The sequence below is a fragment of the Canis lupus genome, chromosome 11 (genome assembly GCF_003254725.2).
Source record: "Canis lupus dingo isolate Sandy chromosome 11, ASM325472v2, whole genome shotgun sequence".
In the NCBI taxonomy this organism is placed as follows: domain Eukaryota; kingdom Metazoa; phylum Chordata; class Mammalia; order Carnivora; family Canidae; genus Canis; species Canis lupus.
The window spans coordinates 66,960,883-66,979,489 of NC_064253.1; the positions used below are offsets into that span (position 1 = coordinate 66,960,883).

General features: G+C 42.9%; 1 protein-coding gene across 1 annotated transcript; it reads right to left on the minus strand.

Moving 5' to 3' along the window:
- Nucleotides 1-894: 894 nt before the first annotated feature.
- ZFP37 (ZFP37 zinc finger protein) lies at nt 895-16,094 on the minus strand. Its single transcript, XM_035696749.2, has 4 exons — nt 15,936-16,094; nt 8,410-8,536; nt 7,948-8,082; nt 895-3,581 (listed from the first exon to the last, which is right to left on the minus strand). Exons 1-4 carry the CDS (start codon nt 16,065-16,067, stop codon nt 2,038-2,040), a joined length of 1,938 nt encoding a protein of 645 aa, XP_035552642.2. The 5' UTR covers nt 16,068-16,094; the 3' UTR covers nt 895-2,037.
- Nucleotides 16,095-18,607: the final 2,513 nt, after the last annotated feature.

Below are 18,607 nucleotides of genomic sequence, written 5' to 3' on the forward strand. Positions count from 1 at the left end.
TGGTTCAGCTCAGGTCATGACCCCAGGGTCCTGAGATTGAGCCCCACATTGGGCTCTCTGCTTTTCCCTCTCCCTGCCACTCCCCCTGCTTGTGCTTTCTCTCTCTCCCTCTGTCAAATAAATAAATAAAATTCTAACAATAATAATATAATATTAATATAAATAAGGTTTATATTTAAAAATATAAATTTTAAGGGATCCCTGGGTGGCTCAGCAGTTTAGCACCTGCCTTCGGACCAGGGCATGATCCTGGAGTCCCTTGATCAAGTCCCGCACTGGGCTCCCTGCATGGAGCCTGCTTCTCCCTCTGCCTGGGTCTCTGCCTCTGTGTGTGTGTCTCTCTCTCTCATGAATAAATAAATAAAATATTTAAAAATAACAATAAATACATTTTAATAATAATAATGATAATAAATAGGTATATAGTGGAAAATAGGTCTCATGTGCAAACCCAAATTGATTCACAGTACCTTCTGGAATGCATGCTTAAGAGTAACTCTGAGGCCAAGTCTAGGTTCACTCAGAAAGAGAGCAATAATCCATAACAATGTCTGCTATTGAGCAAGAACAGTAAGTAGTGGCATTTGTTGCAATAGATTTGAAATCCCAGATTGAGATGTTTGTATATAAGTGTTCTGAATTTGTGATAAAATGAAGTGACTGTTCAGAAAATCACTTTCATTCACCTGCAATCACAATTTATCTTCAGTCTTCTAAAAATATGGCATATAGAAGAAACAGGGTGCTAAATTATAGTTGCAATTCATTATTTTAATAAAAAGATATGTGTTTTATAGGAAAAGTCTTTGTGAATTCAGTATCATTTAATACCATATCTTCAGACTCATTACCCTTCATAATAGGCATACTTTTACTTCATCACACAACACCATGGAGCGATCTCAGTGAAAATTTTAATCAGTGCTGATGTGTGCATATTAAAAAAGATTTTAATTGTGAAAATAATACATGTACGTTATTTAAAAATTCAAACAGTATACAATAAAAAGGAGGTCTCCCTCCCATCCCAGCCCCCATTCTGGTACTCCTGTGCTCATGACAACCACTATAAAGTTTCTTCTATATTTTTTCGAACCAAGTCTATTCACATACAAATATATATAAAGCCTTTCCACATTCATACACACACACACAGAGAAACAGGTAAACACATAACCTTTTGTACATAAGTAGGAACATACTATACCTATACACAGAGTTCAACAACCTGCTTATTTCACTTAACAATTTTGTTCACTTAGGGAATGATGTCTCTATTAGCACCTGTGTATCCTCGCTTTCTTACATTTTCTCTTAATTTTGTGTTAATATGTCTTACATAAATAACTTTTAGAAAGTTTGCAGCTGATGTAGATGCCTACAAAGACATTAAGAAAGAGCTAGGTGATAATATCAAAGATGAGACTCATACCAGTGGCCAGACACACTTATACATGGAAATTAACAGATCTGGAAATTCAATTCTCATGTATGGTATTTAAGTACACATTCAAGCATCTTAGGAATTGTCAGCATATGTCTGCTTATGCAGCTTATTGATGATTCTTAAATGTTTTTGTCTGAATATATAAATAACTAATAATTGAGTATTTTTAAAACAGTATTTTCTATAAAAGGTTGGTATCAAGTTTAAACTCTCCATCCATTGCTTCTACATAAGATTCATTTTTAAATTCTCTCATGTGTAACTAGGTGTGACTTCTTATTAAAGATTTTCTACCATCCTTAAGATTCAGGATACTTCAGGCAGCCCAGGTGGCTTAGCAGTTTAGCAATGCCTTCAACCCAGGGCATGATTCTGGAGGCCTGGAATCAAATCCCACATCAGGCTCCCTGCATGGAGCCCACTTCTCCCTCTGCCTGTGTCTCTGCCTCTCTCTCTCTCTCTCTCTATCTCTCTGTGTGTGTGTGTGTGTGTCTCATGAATAAATAAATAAATCTTAAAAAAAAAGATTCAGGATATTTCTAAGTTTAAATAAAACCTTTACTTGAGTTAAAAGATTTATCACATTAATTTCACTCATGCGATTTTTCTTCTGAATGAGTTTTCACATGTTTCGTAAGGGATGCATTTTGTTTGAAAGATTTTCCACATTCATTACATTCATAGGGTTTCTCTCCAGTGTGGGATCTCTGATGTATAACAAGTTGTGACTTCACATTGAAAGCCTTTCCACATTCATTACATTCAAAAGGCTTCTCCCCAGTATGAGTTCTCTGATGAACAATGAGGTGTGACTTTTGGCTAAAAGCTTTCCCACATTCATTACATTCATAGGGTTTCTCCCCAGTATGAACCCTCTGATGTTGAGTAAGGCCTTCAATTTGTTTGAAGGCTTTCCCACATTGATTACACTCAAAAGGACTTTCACCTGTATGAGTTCTCATATGGTAAGTAAGAGATGAGCTATGTCCAAATGCTTTTCCACAATCATTACATTTATAGGGCTTCTCCTTAGTATGAGTTCTTTGATGTATAATGAGGTGTGACTTCTTGCTGAAAGCTTTCCCACATTCATTACATTCAAAAGGTTTCTCCCCTGTATGAATTCTCATATGTTTAGTAAGAGATGAGCTATACTTAAAAGCCTTTCCACACTCATTACATTCATATGGTATTTCACCTGTATGAGTTCTCACATGTTCAGTAAGAGATGAGTTATACCTAAAGGATTTTCCACATTCCTTACATTCATAGGGCTTCTCACCTGTATGAGATCTCACATGTTGAATAAGGTTTGAGCTGTGTCTAAAAGTTTTCCCACATTCAGTACATTTGTAGGGCTTTTCCCCAGTGTGAACTCTCAGATGGTCAGTGAGGGCGTGTTTATGACTGTGGGCTTTGCCACACTGAATACATTCATATGGTTTTTCTCCAGTGTGAGTTCTCTGATGTACAACAAGATGTGACTTTTGACTAAAGGCTATTCCACATTCATTACATTCATATGGTTTCTCCCCAGTATGAATTCTCTGATGGTCAATGAGTCCTTGTTTATGGCTAAGAACCTTCCCACATTGATTACATTCATAGGGTTTTGCTTTAGTCTGAGTTTTTTCACATTTAGTAGGAGATGAGCTATGGCTGGACGATTTCTCGTGTTTCTCTCCAGTTTGAATTTTGTCCTGTTTAGTATGGGATGAGCTGGGATGAGCTAATTTCTCATGTTTCTTGCCAGTTTGAGTTTTGTCACGCTTATTAGATAAGCTACGGTTGGATAATTTTTGTTTCTTTCCAGTTTGATTTTTGTCTTTCTTTGTATCAGGTAAGCTATGGCTGAATGATTTCTTGTGCTCTTTAGCTACGCTAGGTTTCTTTTTTGCATAGTTTCTTATATGACCAGGTAAGTCTGAATTTTGTTTTAGACTCTTTCCATGTGAATCTTTAAGCTTTTTTTTTGAAGGAACATGTTTTGTACTCACATTTTTTTCCCCCAGTGAACTACATTCATGGCCTTTCTTCTTAGTCAGACTTTTCTTCTTGAATGCAACTTCCTTAAGGAGTTTGTTTTGAGATTCCTGGTGGTTTGCTAGCTGGTCATTATCTTGCTGGACGCCATCTAAAATGTAATTCAATATGGCATTCTTGTGAATCTTTGTCCTCTCATATTTTGGAATACAACTTATAAAAGAAATGCCCTATTGTGGGACTGAATCTGTATTAAGCCTAGTATCCCAAAGTGAGTGAAATATTAAGTGCAAATGTCCCCTCTTGGGCTTGAGGGGAAAGTGATATAGTAAAAATAAGAAAAGTTAACTGATAATAGTAATTAGACAAAACTTTGCCTGTTTATAAATATGACCTTGCAACCTGGATAGAAGATGAAATAAACATAAGGAGTGACTAGGTAATAGATGAAATTAAAAGAGCTTGTGACAGTAGTTGATATTTTTTGAAGTTTCTCCTCATCCCAAGCTTCCCAGCTCTGATAATAGTCAATCCATCCACAGCACTTGGCTCCATAGCCTGCACTATATCCATTCAGCTCTCCATGGTCACAGTTGGAGATACATCTGGTTCATGCCAAGGTGTCCAGTAAGAGCCTTCCTCCTAAAAATTTAGACTCTAGTTAGTCCCCACTGGATTTTACAATGATATCAGACAAGAAATAGTAAAGTCAGGGATGCCTGGGTGGCTCAGAAGTTGAGTGTCTGCTTTCAGCTTGGGGCATGATCCCAGTCTGGGGATCGAGTCCCACATCAGGCTTCCTGTGAGAAGCCTGCTTCTCCCTCTATGTCTCTGCCTCTGTGTGTGTCTCTCATGAATAAATAATCTTTTTTAAAAAAAGAAATAGTAAAGTCATATCTTCGCTGTGTAAACAGAGGTTCATCAGTACAAAGAATGAAGCATATAACTACAGGGAAGCAGAGATATAAGATGACATGTCAAAAAAAACAAAAAAACAAAAAAAACAAAAAACAAACAAACAAACAAAAAAAGATGACATGTCCTCAAAAAAGCCATTTACATAACTCCAATCCCTGATGGCTTCCAGGTTCCTAGTTCTAGTCCCTGGTAGGGTCTGGCTGAAGTATCTGCCTTTAGGTTACAAGAGATAAACTTATGTCATTAAAATAAATTCCTTGGGACGCATAGGTGGCTCAGCGGTTAGGCGCCTGCCTTCGGCTCAGGTCATGGTCCTGGAGACCTGGGATTGAGTCCCACATCAGGCTCCCTGCACGGAGCCTGCTTCTCCCTCTTCCTGTGTCTCTGCCTCTCTGTCTGTGTCTCTCATGAATAAATAAGTAAAATCTTAAAAAAAAAAATTTAAAAATGATAAAATAAAATAAATTTCTCTATTTACTTAGGCTAGTTCAAGTTATTGTTGTTATTTGTTATTGCACTCCAAAGAGCCAAAATAGAGAAAATAAGGTAAGTCCACCAAGAAATACTGAGCAGCTTATCGATAACTAAGGGAATAAGCAGGAAAGGGTATTACACTGCTACCACCAATGACCAATATAATAATGACACTGCTGTACTAAACAAAAACCCTCAAAAACAAAATAAGAACCCTATAGTTTCTCTGAGTTCCCCAATGCTTTAACCATGATAAAAGTAGTGCAATGATAGTAATGAGATAAGTAAACAGACTTTACACCATTTGGATTTACAACATACACATGTGGCTGGCTTATTTTCTAACAGTTTGCTATGAAGCATACTTTTGTTTCTGCCAGATTACTCTACTAATTACCAATTATAAATTTTAAGCTTATTCCCAGACTTAAGTGATTGCTCATATCCTTCCCTCCACACATTACACAATTACATATTTTAAGATATCTTCCCAGTGTGTGTCTTCTTTCTCTGAGACCACCACCCATGCCAACAAACGTAGGCAACCACATGTGAACCGTATGATCAAACCCCTGGTTGAAAACAATTGACTGGACAGTGGTAAACATAGGGTCCCAGATAGACCAATAACATTCTCTCTCCTAAGAATCTAGAATTGAAATTCAAGTGTAAATACCAAATATGTAAAAATCCAAAAACTTAAGAGTTGAGACTTCCATTTTGAGGTGACTTTTTCCAGTTATGTGCATGGAAAAGCAGAAAACGGGGCAGCCCGGGTGGCTCAGCGGTTTAGCGCCGCCTTCAGCCCAGGGCCTGATCTTAGAGACCCAGGATCGAATCCCATGTCAGGCTCCTTGCATGGTGCCTGCTTCTCCCTCTGCCTGTGTCTCTGCTTCTCTCTCTCCTCTCTGTGTATTCTCAGAAATAAATAAATAAAATCTTAAAAAAAAAAAGAAAAAGAAAAAGCTTTAGGGTAGGAATTAAACAGACTCAAAGAGAGAAGCAGATGTGAGTCTCTAAGAAAGAAAGAGATAGAAATTGAACAGTTGCCTTGGTCATAAAGGAACATTACATGGATAAAGTGAAAACTGGGATCAAATACAAAAGAGTTATGGCATTTCAGTATAAGCCAGGAAATACTATGCCTTTCATTGAGGACTCTTAAGAGATGAAATTGTTCCTGTGGAGTAAAAGATCAATTTCTGTAAGTATAGATATAGTAGTATTAAATATATAAAAAATATATGATAAACATTCTTTTATTTGGGAGACAATAGTGATATAAATAATAACTGAATATTATAATGTTTGGTGGCAACATCTAAGATGAGTTGTAAAAAACAAAAAATAGATGCAACAAATCAGTCTAAGAATTAGAGCAATTTAGGTATGAGATAATATAAACCTGATTTGGTTGCTGTCTGTGAGAACTGAAGAAAACAAACCAGGAACTAAAGAGAGGACAGTAAAAGAGAAGGCAGAGAGCAGAGATTCACAGGAACTCCATGGTAGACAGGCCTAAAATCAAAGTAGACCCTGATAAAAATAGGGAAGGTGAAAGGAAGCTCTAATTTAGAAAGAAAGACAAAGATTTCCATTTCTGACACTCTGAGATTGAGCTTTCTTATAAGCAGGTAAAATACGAGAGGAATGTGAAGAAATTGGAGATTTATCTGAATAAGATAAATTTACCTTAATAAAAGTTACCAGTATAGAATAAATAGCTTGATTCTTTTGAGGGAAATACAGTAGGAAAAAAATAAGAACAGATAGTAGAAGACAAAACCTTAGGGACACTTCAGCAAAGTGAAAAGGAAGAGAATCTGGTGAAATAAATATAAAGAAGCACTTAGAAGACCAGATTTAAGTGGTATAATTCAAGCCAGGTAGGCAAGAATTTCATGCTGACCAAAACTATTAAAATATGCACTGGAAGGTGAGCAGTGGTTATTTTTTAAGCCAGAAATTTACATATAGGTATGAATTCTGTGGGATTTGACTGCTTAGGTTAGGGTGTTAATGGAAATAATGATGCACTATAGGCAACAGGTTTAGAACATTTCACAATTAAAGGTGGAAATTGGAAAGTCACTGAAGGCAGGGGAGCATCATGCCAAGAAATTTGGAAAGAAGATGGATCTAAGAAGGTTTGAACATATAAGGAGAGAAATATGATACCATGGAGTCCCAGAGTTTGATAGATGAAGGGAGAAAAAAAAGAGTAAATATTAGGGGGAAAAAAAAGAAGATAAAAAACAGCACTGGTTTAAATAAGGAAAGCAGTAATGGGATTCTGAGGACAGACAAGAGGGGTCACTGCTCCTTCTGGAAGCTGAGTGATGGAGAGCATGGATGAGGACAGACAATTGTAAGAAAGGGTCAGTTAGGCATCTGAAGGGCCGAACCAAAGGTTCAGAGCTCTGGTTTTCACCTTTTTTCCTAACATAATATGAGTGGTGTGGCAGACAGTATTACCATTCCTTATGGAAAGATTGTACCTCCCAGACCCACTGCATGGCCACTTTAATCCTCACTGTGGAAGGATTATACATTCCTACCCTTTGAACTTAGGAGTAGCTAAGTGATCTGCTCTAACCAATTAACCAATAAAATGTGAGCAGAAAGAGATATCTACCACTTCTAATCAGTGATTTTTAAGAATCAAGTGGTTCTACTCATTCTTCTTTTCTTCTGCCATGAGACCAGAATTTGCCAAATAGGGTTTGGTTTTTCAGTGTAGGTCCAAAGGATAATATGGAATAGGGCTACAGCATGAGCAAGAAACAAATCTTTCTTGCTGGAAGCCACTAAGATTTAGGGGTCATTCCTTAATAGAGCATAACTTAGTGGAAGCTAACTGATACAAGTGTATAAGCAAACTCCCATGACTTAGAACTATAATGCACCTAATATGAAAACCTCACACATGACGAGGTTCCTAGACAGAAGAGAGATTCAAATCTCTAAGGCTAGAGAATCTTTGTAGTTTGAACTCTTCCCCCAGGAGATTCTGATATTTTTCAACTGCTACTCTTGGTTAGGAAAAAGGGGTCTGGGATCTTTAAGATATTAAAATTAAATTATTCATTGAATCCAAAGTTACCACAGAACAACTAGAAACTTACTTCCATTGGTTCCTATTTGCTTGGATCTTGCTATTTCACCAGGACCACCTTGTTGAAGTCTTTTGCCCTTCCCCAACCATGGCTCTTCTCCTTTTTCCAACTTGGAGATCATGTCTGGTTTGGGAGCTTGATACCCTGATCATGAGAAATGGGAAACTGAGTGTCAGGAAAACAAACATCCCAGAAATCAAGCCCTAATACTTGGACTTCAGAACCTTGAGAAAATAAAGAATATATGGATTCTTAAAAAAAAAAAAGAATACATGGCTTCTGAAATTTCACAATGTTGCTGCCCACGTATCCCATCTAAGTAGATCCTTCATTTTGGAGACAGGCACAAATAACATACCCAAAGGGGCTAAAACTCCTTGATTCATAATAACCAAGGCCAAACTTATAAAAAACTTCAGAGAGAAGGTATCACAGTGGACACATTTTGCATTATTATAGAATTGTCCTTACCCATTGAGGCAAGATTGCTGTAGTTCTCCAGCATCACATCCTTATACAGGCTCCTCTGAGCAGGATCTAGTTGTTCCCATTCCTTCTGGGTAAAGGCCATAGTCACATCTTTGAATGTTACCGATCCCTGAAATCGCAATATTCCTATTCAGTCTACCATTATCCATATTAATGGGTAATTTGGACAAGATAATAATGATTTACTCTTACCTCAACCATTCAGTGTTGATCATGATGTTATATAAGATACTAATTATTTACCCAATTCTGCATTTTTTGAGAGACAAAAATCATATTAAGAAATGTCTCTGGGTAGCCCAGGTGGCTCAGCGGTTTAGCGCCGCCTTCAGCCCAGGGCCTGATCCTGGAGACCCAGGATCGAGTCCCACGTCAGGCTCCCTGCATGGAGCCTCTTCTCCCTCTGCCTGTGTCTCTGCCTCTCTCTCTGTCTGGGTCTCTCATGAACAAGTAAATAAAATCTTAAAAAAAAAAAAAAAAAAAAAACGGAAAAAAGAAATATCCCTGTTATGGACTGAATGTGTATCACTAAAATTCATATGTTGAAAACCTACCCTCCAATGTGATGGCATTAGGAGGCAGGGCCTGTGGGAAGTAATTAGAATTTGATGAATGCATGTGGGTAGTCTCCATGAGTGGGATTAAGCAAAGAGAGCCATGTGAGGACACAACAAGAAGTCTGCAACCTGGCAGAAGGTCTCAGCAGATCCCAACCATGGTGGCACCCTGATCTTGGGACTTCTAGCCTCCAGAACTATCAGAAATCAATTTCTGTTGTTTATAAGCTACTCAGTCTATGGTACTTTGTTGTAGCAGCCCAAAATGACTAAGACAGTTCCACTTGCAAATTTGTTTATTCAAGAGGATAAAAAAATTATACCATCATCAGAGAGAAAGAAAATTATCAAAACCAAACAGAATCATTAGTCTTTATCTTTTCTTCTATAACAAAAGATGATGGGATAGAGTTCTGAGGTAGAAGAACTGAGACCCTTGATTTTTATAACCAGCCAAAAGATCATTCATGTTTGGAAACAAAAATAATGTATTTTAGACATGTAAGGATGCAGAAAGTATATTACCTACGTACTTTAGAAATACAGAGAAAAGGGATCCCTGGGTGGCGCAGCGGTTTGGCGCCTGCCTTTGGCCCAGGGCGCGATCCTGGAGACCTGGGATCGAATCCCACATCAGGCTCCCGGTGCATGGAGCCTGCTTCTCCCTCTGCCTGTGTCTCTGCCTCTCTCTCTCTCTCTGTGACTATCATAAATAAATAAAAAAAAAATTAAAAAAAGAAATACAGAGAAGGAAAGAGACAGAGAAGGAGGAGAAGAAAATGAGTGATTTTTAAAAGAAGGAAATGTATATTAGAATAAAGATTTCAAGATTGGGAAAGATATAATATACAAGAAAGAATTATGAATAATAAAACCAGTCTAATGTCTAGTTACATCCAAGTAACTTCATAATGTTCTCCTACCATTGTTATAAAAGTATCCTTAAAATCAAGAGGTGTGATGTAAGAAAAATAAGCAGGAATATAACTGGTACCGGTGTGGGACAGGGGAGAAATTAAAGCATGTTAAAGATTCTCCTCTTATTAGGCAGGTGAGAGTTGGATGACACAGCTACTGGAGAATGTTTGTTTAAACATATTTGTTTCACATTGAAAAATGACCCCTTACCTCCAAAGACCACCAATTAACTGCATATGTCACCAATCTGTTACCTCATAGAGCTCCAGTCATTGATTTTTATTTTTTTTATTTTTTTTATTGGAGTTCAATTTGCCAACATATAGCATAACACCCAGTGCTCATCCCGCCAAGTGCCCCCCTCAGTACCCATCACCCAGTCACCCCAACCCCCCACCCACTTCCCCTTCTACTACCCCTTGTTCATTTCCCAGAGTTAGGTGTCTCTCATGTTTTGTCACCCTCACTGATATTTTCACTCATTTTCTCCCCTTTCCCTTTATTCCCTTTCACTAATTTTTATATTCTCCAAATGTATGAGACCATATAATGTTTGTCCTTTTCCGATTGACTTATTTCAACAGTCACTGATTTTTAATAAGCCCCATCATTGATTGCCACTGGCCTCCAAATCAGTGCTGTAATTCCAAAATGACTGATCCCAACAAAGTTTCCAATCACTAACAGTACCAGATCTACCAAATCACCCCCAGACATTCTATCACATATTCCCACACGTTTCCCTCAACTACTGATACCCATGGAACACACTGATCTCTATCTCTGACCCCAAATCCCTATCCTATCAATCCCCAATCACTGCCACCAACAACAGAACTCCACCAATGGTGGCCTCCACAGAAAATCCTAACCACTGCCAGCAAACTGCACTATCCCTTCAACCTCTTTAGCCAGTCCCTTCACCTGCTTGCTTTACCTGAAATCTAACTGTCTCCTGAGAATCCTGCTCCCTTACAATGCTCTCTGGCAGAGTGTGTTTCAGCCCAACCATGACTCGTCTACCTCACGCCCTGAAGATGAGGTAAATGATAACTTTTAACCATTTTCAATACATCCTTCAAAATCCCTATCATGTTTAGGGTATCACCAGACTTAAAACCATTATCCCTCTGGTTCAATGATTCACTAGAAGAACTCACAGGACTCAGCACATAGTTGTATCTGTAGCTATGATTTAAGTCCAGCTAAGGAACACACAGCAAAATCAGCTAAGGGAAAAGTGTACGGGATAATGTCTAAACCAGGCACAAGTATCCAAGAGTCCTCTTCCAGTGAAGTCACACAGGACATACTTGATTCCTCCAAAAATAAGCTGTGAGAACATGTGTAACATGTTGTTTCCCAAGGAAGCGTGTTAGAGACTCAATGGCACTCAAAGGCACTCCCTGCCGGGCACACACAAAAATCCTCGATTCCCGGAAGGATTCAGGAGTTTGGCATAAACCACATTGTTTACATAGTTTAGGCACAGTGAGCCACTCTCATCATTTCTGGGAATTGTGGAAAGCCTCCTCAAGTCTAAGTTCTCAGACATCAGCCAAAGGTCAACCTTGCAAGCAAGCTTTTCTAAGGACAGCTGTTTGGGGCCACTTAGGTCAACTTTTGTGCACAGTAATTCTGCCTCATTCATTGAAAACGTGGACACCATATTCGTCTTCACTACAGGCCCTGCACCACCTCTGCATCGATGTAGAAGAGCCAGTCCACACCCTGGCCTTCCTCTTTCCTGATTCTAACAATCTTTTCAAAAGCACTCAAACTCAGCCACCTACTCATCACCCATCCATGCCTTAGACCTTGCCACCCACCACTACAGCACCTCTCTACTTAAAACGTCCAATCCTCGGACCATCGTTTCCTACGCTGCCAGCTTACTTACTCTAAGTACTTCAAATGCATTCAGCCCCCATATCCATTGAGCCTAACTACTTCTCCACAATCTTCCATCACGGCACAGCCTTACTTTTCTTCTATCTTGTTTGGATTCTTCCTTCTAACACCACACACACTACATGGAAAACGGCTTTAACTTCCTTACCCCTCTTCTTCTCCACCATACTTACTTAGCACAGCCTGAAACTTAATCAAATCCAACTCTCCTTCTTAATCTCTGCCTGAACCTTACAGCTGAACATCCCAAGAGAGAAAAATCAAACATCTGTGTTGCCTCGAGTCACTTCAGGTTTATAACACATATCAAATGGGCATCTACTGAGAATTTCTTATCCCTCTTCCCAAGATGGTTATTCCAAACATTGCCTTCCTTCTCTCTGAAATCTCCAGCATCTCCTCCTTTCCAACTCGAAGCTGATGAATTCACATTAAGCTTTCAAAGAAAAAAATAAGTGCAAGTAGATAAGAACTCCCTTGCCTTGTTACCACCAATGCTACCAATGTTTCCGAATCCCTATCATCTGTCTCCTTTCTGTTAGAATGGGAAAAGTGGGGGATCCCTGGGTGGCTCAGCGGTTTAGCGCCTGCCTTCGGCCCAGGGCGCGATCCTGGAGTCCCGGGATCGAGTCCCATGTCAGGCTCCTGGCATGAAGCCTGCTTCTCCCTCCTCCCGTTTCTCTGCCTCTCTCTCTCTCTCTCTCTCTATGTCTATCATAAATAAATAAATAAATCTTAAAAAAAAATGGGAAAAGCATCCCTTCTCTCACCTAAGGCCAGTTTCTCCCATCCTCAACTGCCTTCCCAAGGAATTCACCCCCTGCAATTAACCTCTTTCTCTTTTGTACCACCTATTTTTTCCCTTTCTACTCAATCATTCCTATTGACATACAAAGTTGCCTTAATATCATTCATCTAATGAAAACCATTTCTTTTTTTAAATTTTTTTAAAGATTTTATTTATTTATTCATGATAGACACAGAGAAAGAGGCACAGACACAGGCAGAGGGAGAAACAGGCTCCATGCAGGAAGCCCAACGCGGGACTCGATCCCGGGACTCCAGGATCACGCCCTGGGCCAAAGGCAGGCGCTAAACTGCTGAGCCACCCAGGGATCCCCATGAAAACCATTTCTTAATTCCATGTCCCATCCAATGTCAATTTATTTGCTCTTTTACCAGCAAAACTCCTGGTGTTGTCTATACTTGCTGTCTCTACTTCATTACCTTCATTCTTTCAACTCATTCCAGCAGGATTTTATCCCTATCACTCCACTAAAAAAGCTCTAATCAATCAAAATAACCATTGAGCTACAATCTTGCCAAAGTCAAATTCTCTGTAGTCATGTGTCTGGGATTAATAAGAGCATAGGACACAACTGTGACAACACAAGTTGCATTGTCTTGAAAATTTTTCTTCTTTATGCTTCTTTGACCCCACATTTACAATTTTCATCATATCTCAGTAGCTACTACTCTTCATTCTTTTTCTCCTTCTCCTCTTTCTCCTTCTCCTTCTCCTTTTTTTTTTCCTGTTCTCTACCAAACCTCTACATGTCAGAGTGACCCAGAGCTCTGTCCTTGGTCTTCTTTTCTTCTCTGCCTTCTCTCCCTAAGTGATCTTATCCAATCCTGTGGCTTTAAATACCATCTTTATGCTGATGCCTTTCACACTTGGATTCTCCAGCCCAAACCTCTCCAGAGTTCTAGATTCATACATTTAGGGGCGGGTGGCTGAGCTGGTTAAGTGTTAGCCTCAGGTCACGATCCCTGGGTCCCTGGATCATGCCCCACACGGGGCTCCCTGCTCAGCAGGCAGTCTGTTTCCCCCTCTGCCTCGCCTCCCCCACCCCGCCCTGCCTGTGCTTTCTCTCTCTTACTGGTTCTCCCCTCCTCAAATAAATAAATAAAATATTTGAAAAATAGATTCCTACATTTAACTACCCAGTCCTCACCTGGACATCTAATGGGCGTCCTGACGTGGCCACACTCACTCCAGTCTACCACACGCACACACACTCACTCACTCACTCCAGTCTCTACCACACACGCACTCACTCACTCCAGTCTCTACCACACACACACTCACTCACTCCAGTCTCTACCACACGCACACACACTCACTCACTCCAGTCTCTACCACACACACACTCACTCACTCCAGTCTCTACCACACGCACACACACACTCACTCCAGTCTCTACCACACACACACACTCACTCACTCCAGTCTCTACCACACGCACACACACACTCACTCCAGTCTCTACCACACACACACTCACTCCAGTCTCTACCACACACACACACACACTCCAGTCTCTACCACACACGCACTCACTCACTCCAGTCTCTACCACACGCACACACACACTCACTCCAGTCTCTACCACACACACACACATGCACACACTCACTCACTCCAGTCTCTACCACACACACTCACTCACTCCAGTCTCTACCACACACACACACGCACACACACACTCACTCACTCCAGTCTCTACCACACACTCACTCACTCCAGTCTCTACCACACGCACACACACTCACTCACTCACTCCAGTCTCTACCACACGCACACACACTCACTCACTCACTCCAGTCTCTACCACACGCACACACACACTCACTCCAGTCTCTACCACACACACACTCACTCACTCCAGTCTCTACCACACACACACACACACACTCACTCCAGTCTCTACCACACACGCACTCACTCACTCCAGTCTCTACCACACACACACACACACACACTCACTCCAGTCTCTACCACACACACACTCACTCACTCCAGTCTCTACCACACACACGCACACACACACTCACTCCAGTCTCTACCACACACACACTCACTCCAGTCTCTACCACACACACACACTCACTCCAGTCTCTACCACACACACACTCACTCACTCCAGTCTCTACCACACACACACACACACGCACACACTCACTCACTCCAGTCTCTACCACACACACACTCACTCACTCCAGTCTCTACCACACACACACACACGCACACACACACTCACTCACTCCAGTCTCTACCACACACTCACTCACTCCAGTCTCTACCACACGCACACACACACTCACTCCAGTCTCTACCACACACTCACTCACTCCAGTCTCTACCACACACACACTCACTCACTCCAGTCTCTACCACACACACACACGCACACACACACTCACTCACTCCAGTCTCTACCACACACACACTCACTCACTCCAGTCTCTACCACACACTCACTCACTCACTCCAGTCTCTACCACACGCACACACACACTCACTCCAGTCTCTACCACACACACACTCACTCACTCCAGTCTCTACCACACGCACACACACACTCACTCCAGTCTCTACCACACACACACTCACTCACTCCAGTCTCTACCACACGCACACACACTCACTCCAGTCTCTACCACACACACACTCACTCACTCGTCTCTACCACACACACACACACACACTCACTCCAGTCTCTACCACACACACACTCACTCACTCCAGTCTCTACCACACACACACACACACTCACTCACTCCCGTCTCTACCACACACACACTCACTCACTCCCGTCTCTACCACACACACACACACACTCACTCCAGTCTCTACCACACACACACTCACTCACTCCAGTCTCTACCACACGCACACACACTCACTCACTCACTCCAGTCTCTACCACACACACACTCACTCACTCCCGTCTCTACCACACACACACTCACTCCAGTCTCTACCACACACACACACACACACACACACGCACACACACACTCACTCACTCCAGTCTCTACCTACCACAGGCACAGTAATCACTGGGCTCTCATATACATCACAAATTGCCACATACCTCCCCAGTCTGTGACTCGCCACAGAGCCCCTATTTCTGATCCTCTGGCCTCCCCACATCCCTGTCACCGCACATCTACCCCCAGCACGGATTTCCATAAGCTGCAGCACCCGGGGACCCCGCAGCCCCCCGCCAGGAGGTCCTCCCGCGTCGCCGCCCATTCCCAGATCGCGGGTCACGGACGCCACCGTCACCCTCCCATCACCGACCCCCGTTAGGCCACCTCCGCCCGCCCCGCGCTCACCGCGGCGCTGCCCCCCGGCTGGGACGCAGCCATCTCGGCGGGACGCCCGGCCCCCTCGGCCGTCCCCGCGCTCCCCCTCCGGCCCACGCCCTCCGGCTTTGTGAGCACCCGCTCGCAGGCCGAGGCCGACATGGCGGCGCTGGAGCGCGCCCTCAGCGGGGCCCGCGGCTGCCATGGCGCCGCCCTTGGGCAGCTGGCTGGGCGCGGCCATCTTGCCGAGGCTCCGCCGTACAGCGGCGCCCAGGCTCCCCGAGGGTCCTGAGCGGCGACGTCCGGAGGCTCGGCCGCGCGGACGCGGGAGGCGGGAGGCGGGAGGCGGGAGGGGGAAGGCCGTTCCCGTGGGTCACTGCGGCCCCTGCCCGCCGGCCCGGGGAGCGGGAGGGATGGAGCGAGGCGGGGGGAGAAGCCCGAGGCTGCGCTCAGCGCGGTGTCCTGGGGAAAGAGCACTCAAGTGCGTCTTTGCATAGACGGGGTAAGAACGAGGAGAAAAAAAGGCCGCGGCAGGTTCAGTGAACACACGACTCCTCGGCGGGAACGCAAGTCCAATGAATGGAGATCGAGTGCAGCCAAATAAGCAATTGGAGCGGGAAGGACTGCTCCCTGAGCTACGTGGTGTATGGACGCCGTTCACTTAACAATTCCCTGTTGCGCTTTTACTATGCATAGCACGCGAGGTTGCTGTGCTGGGTCCTGGGCCGGCTGCGGACCCGCGTACACCGTTGCTCGCGCTGCTGGGCTTTACCGGGGAGGGGGGGGCGGGGGGGGGGCAGGAGGCTTGTGAGGTTACCCCAAACATCTTGTTCCTTTTTCCAGAGACAAACACACCCCGTTTCTCACCTTCCACTTCGATGAATAAAGGACTAGTTATCCCTCAGCCAGCAGTGGCTGCATCTGGTCGCCTCGGCCTCTTAATCTAATCTCAGTGTGTCGCCTTCGCGGAGCTCAAGACTCCCTAGGCCACTTGAATTCGGGACAGTTTTCGGCCTAGTCTCCCCATCCTTTTTTTTTTTTTTTTTTTAAGATTTGTTTATTTATTCATGAGAGACGGGGGGGCGGGGGGCAGAGACATAGGCAGAGGGAGATGCAGGCTCTGTTCAGGGAGCCCGACGCGGAACTCGAACCCAGATCCCGGGATCACGCCCTGAGCAGAAGGCAAACGCTCAACCGCTGAGCCACCCTCCCCCATCCTATTATTGATTTTTGTTTGTTTGTTTTCCTAACAATTTTTGTTGTTGTTCCACAAACCGCCATGCGATGCTTCTCATTTATTCTCAAACTAGCTCAACGTGTTTTCCCTAATCCTGTGGCATCGATTTTACAGCCTTGCAGAGTATGTTGTAAACACTGTGATAAGCAGGATTCTAATACGGCCCCCGTTATCTCTGCCCCGGATGTTAACACTCTCATAAGATCCTCTCTCTTCCAGGAATCAATGATATCACTTCCAGGATAAGATCCCAAAAGGTTGATTTTGAGTTCATAAACGTGGAGATTATCCTGGGTGGACCTGACCCAATCAGGTGAGCCCTTACAGGGGACTGGCCCCTTCCTGAAGTCAAAATTACAAATTTAAACAGGCCGGTGGAGGGGCCACAAGGCAAGGACTTGAAATCAGCCTCTGGGAGCTGAGAGTAGTTTTTTTGCTCTACAAGTAGCAAGACAACAAGGACCTCTGCCCTCAGCAGCAAGGAATGATTTCTGCTAACAATCTGAGGGAGCTTGGAAGCATATCCTTCCCTAGTGGAGCCTCTAGATAGTACACAATCCAGCTAACACCTTGATTTCACCTTTGTGTGACCTTGAGTCATGCCACAGTCAGATTTCTGACCTACTGAAATCCTGAGATAATAAATTTGTGTTGTTTCAATTCAGTAAAGTTAGTGATAATTTCTTATGGAGCAACAGAAAACTAAAGACTCAGTGAAAAATGAAGGCTAATTGAGATTTCTCTTTGACTTATGGGGACACAACCCTCTTCCCTGTGTTCCAGATTGAGCATTCTCCCATCCTCAACTTCTGGATGTGAAAGGTTGCTTTACATGCTCCTCAAATAGAATCCTCAATTAATTGACCCTGATATTACAATCCTAGAGGTCCAATATTTAGATTTTTTTTTTAAATTGCTCTCTACCTGCTGACAGCTAGCTCAGAAAGAAGAGGGGCAGGACAGTGTCTCCAGGTTTTTATTTAAATAGTTCTCCTCAGGGCACCTGGGTGGCTCAGTGGTTGAGCCTCTGCCTTTGGCTCAGAAGGTGATCTCGGGGTCCTGAGACCAAATTAAGTCCCAAATTGGGGTCACCGCAGGAAGCCTGCTTCTCCCTCTGCCTATGTCTCTGCCTTGCTCTCTGTCTTTCTCATCATGAATAAATTGATAAATAAAACATTAAAAGAAAATAGTCCTCTTTCACAAATTCCACCATATCTGTAAACAAAAATACTGTTCTAAGCGGTAACAGTTCTCCAAGCCACCTTAATTCTAGTATTGACCAGTCATCCTCCGATACCCTTTGAGAAGCACAGTGTTGAGAGAGAGAACTAGGTGGAAAAGCAGAGGAGAAGCTGCCTGAGGATATTCCTGCTCTGAAGAGGAAAGGGAAAAGCAAGGAAGAGAGAAATGTAAAGAGAAAACGAGGGAGTAGACTTCCTGGGTGAAGGATTCCTAGCTGGCTCAG

Excerpts from the sequence above, each read along its gene's own strand:
- ZFP37 (XM_035696749.2), bottom strand. The coding sequence starts at position 16,067 with ATGTCGGCCTCGGCCTGCGAGCGGGTGCTCACAAAGCCGGAGGGCGTG. Across the intron at positions 8,537-15,935 it reads AGCCGGGGGGCAGCGCCGCG|GGATCGGTAACATTCAAAGA; the intron begins GTGAGCGCGGGG and ends TTGCGATTTCAG. Across the intron at positions 8,083-8,409 it reads CAGCAATCTTGCCTCAATGG|GGTATCAAGCTCCCAAACCA; the intron begins GTAAGGACAATT and ends TCTCATGATCAG.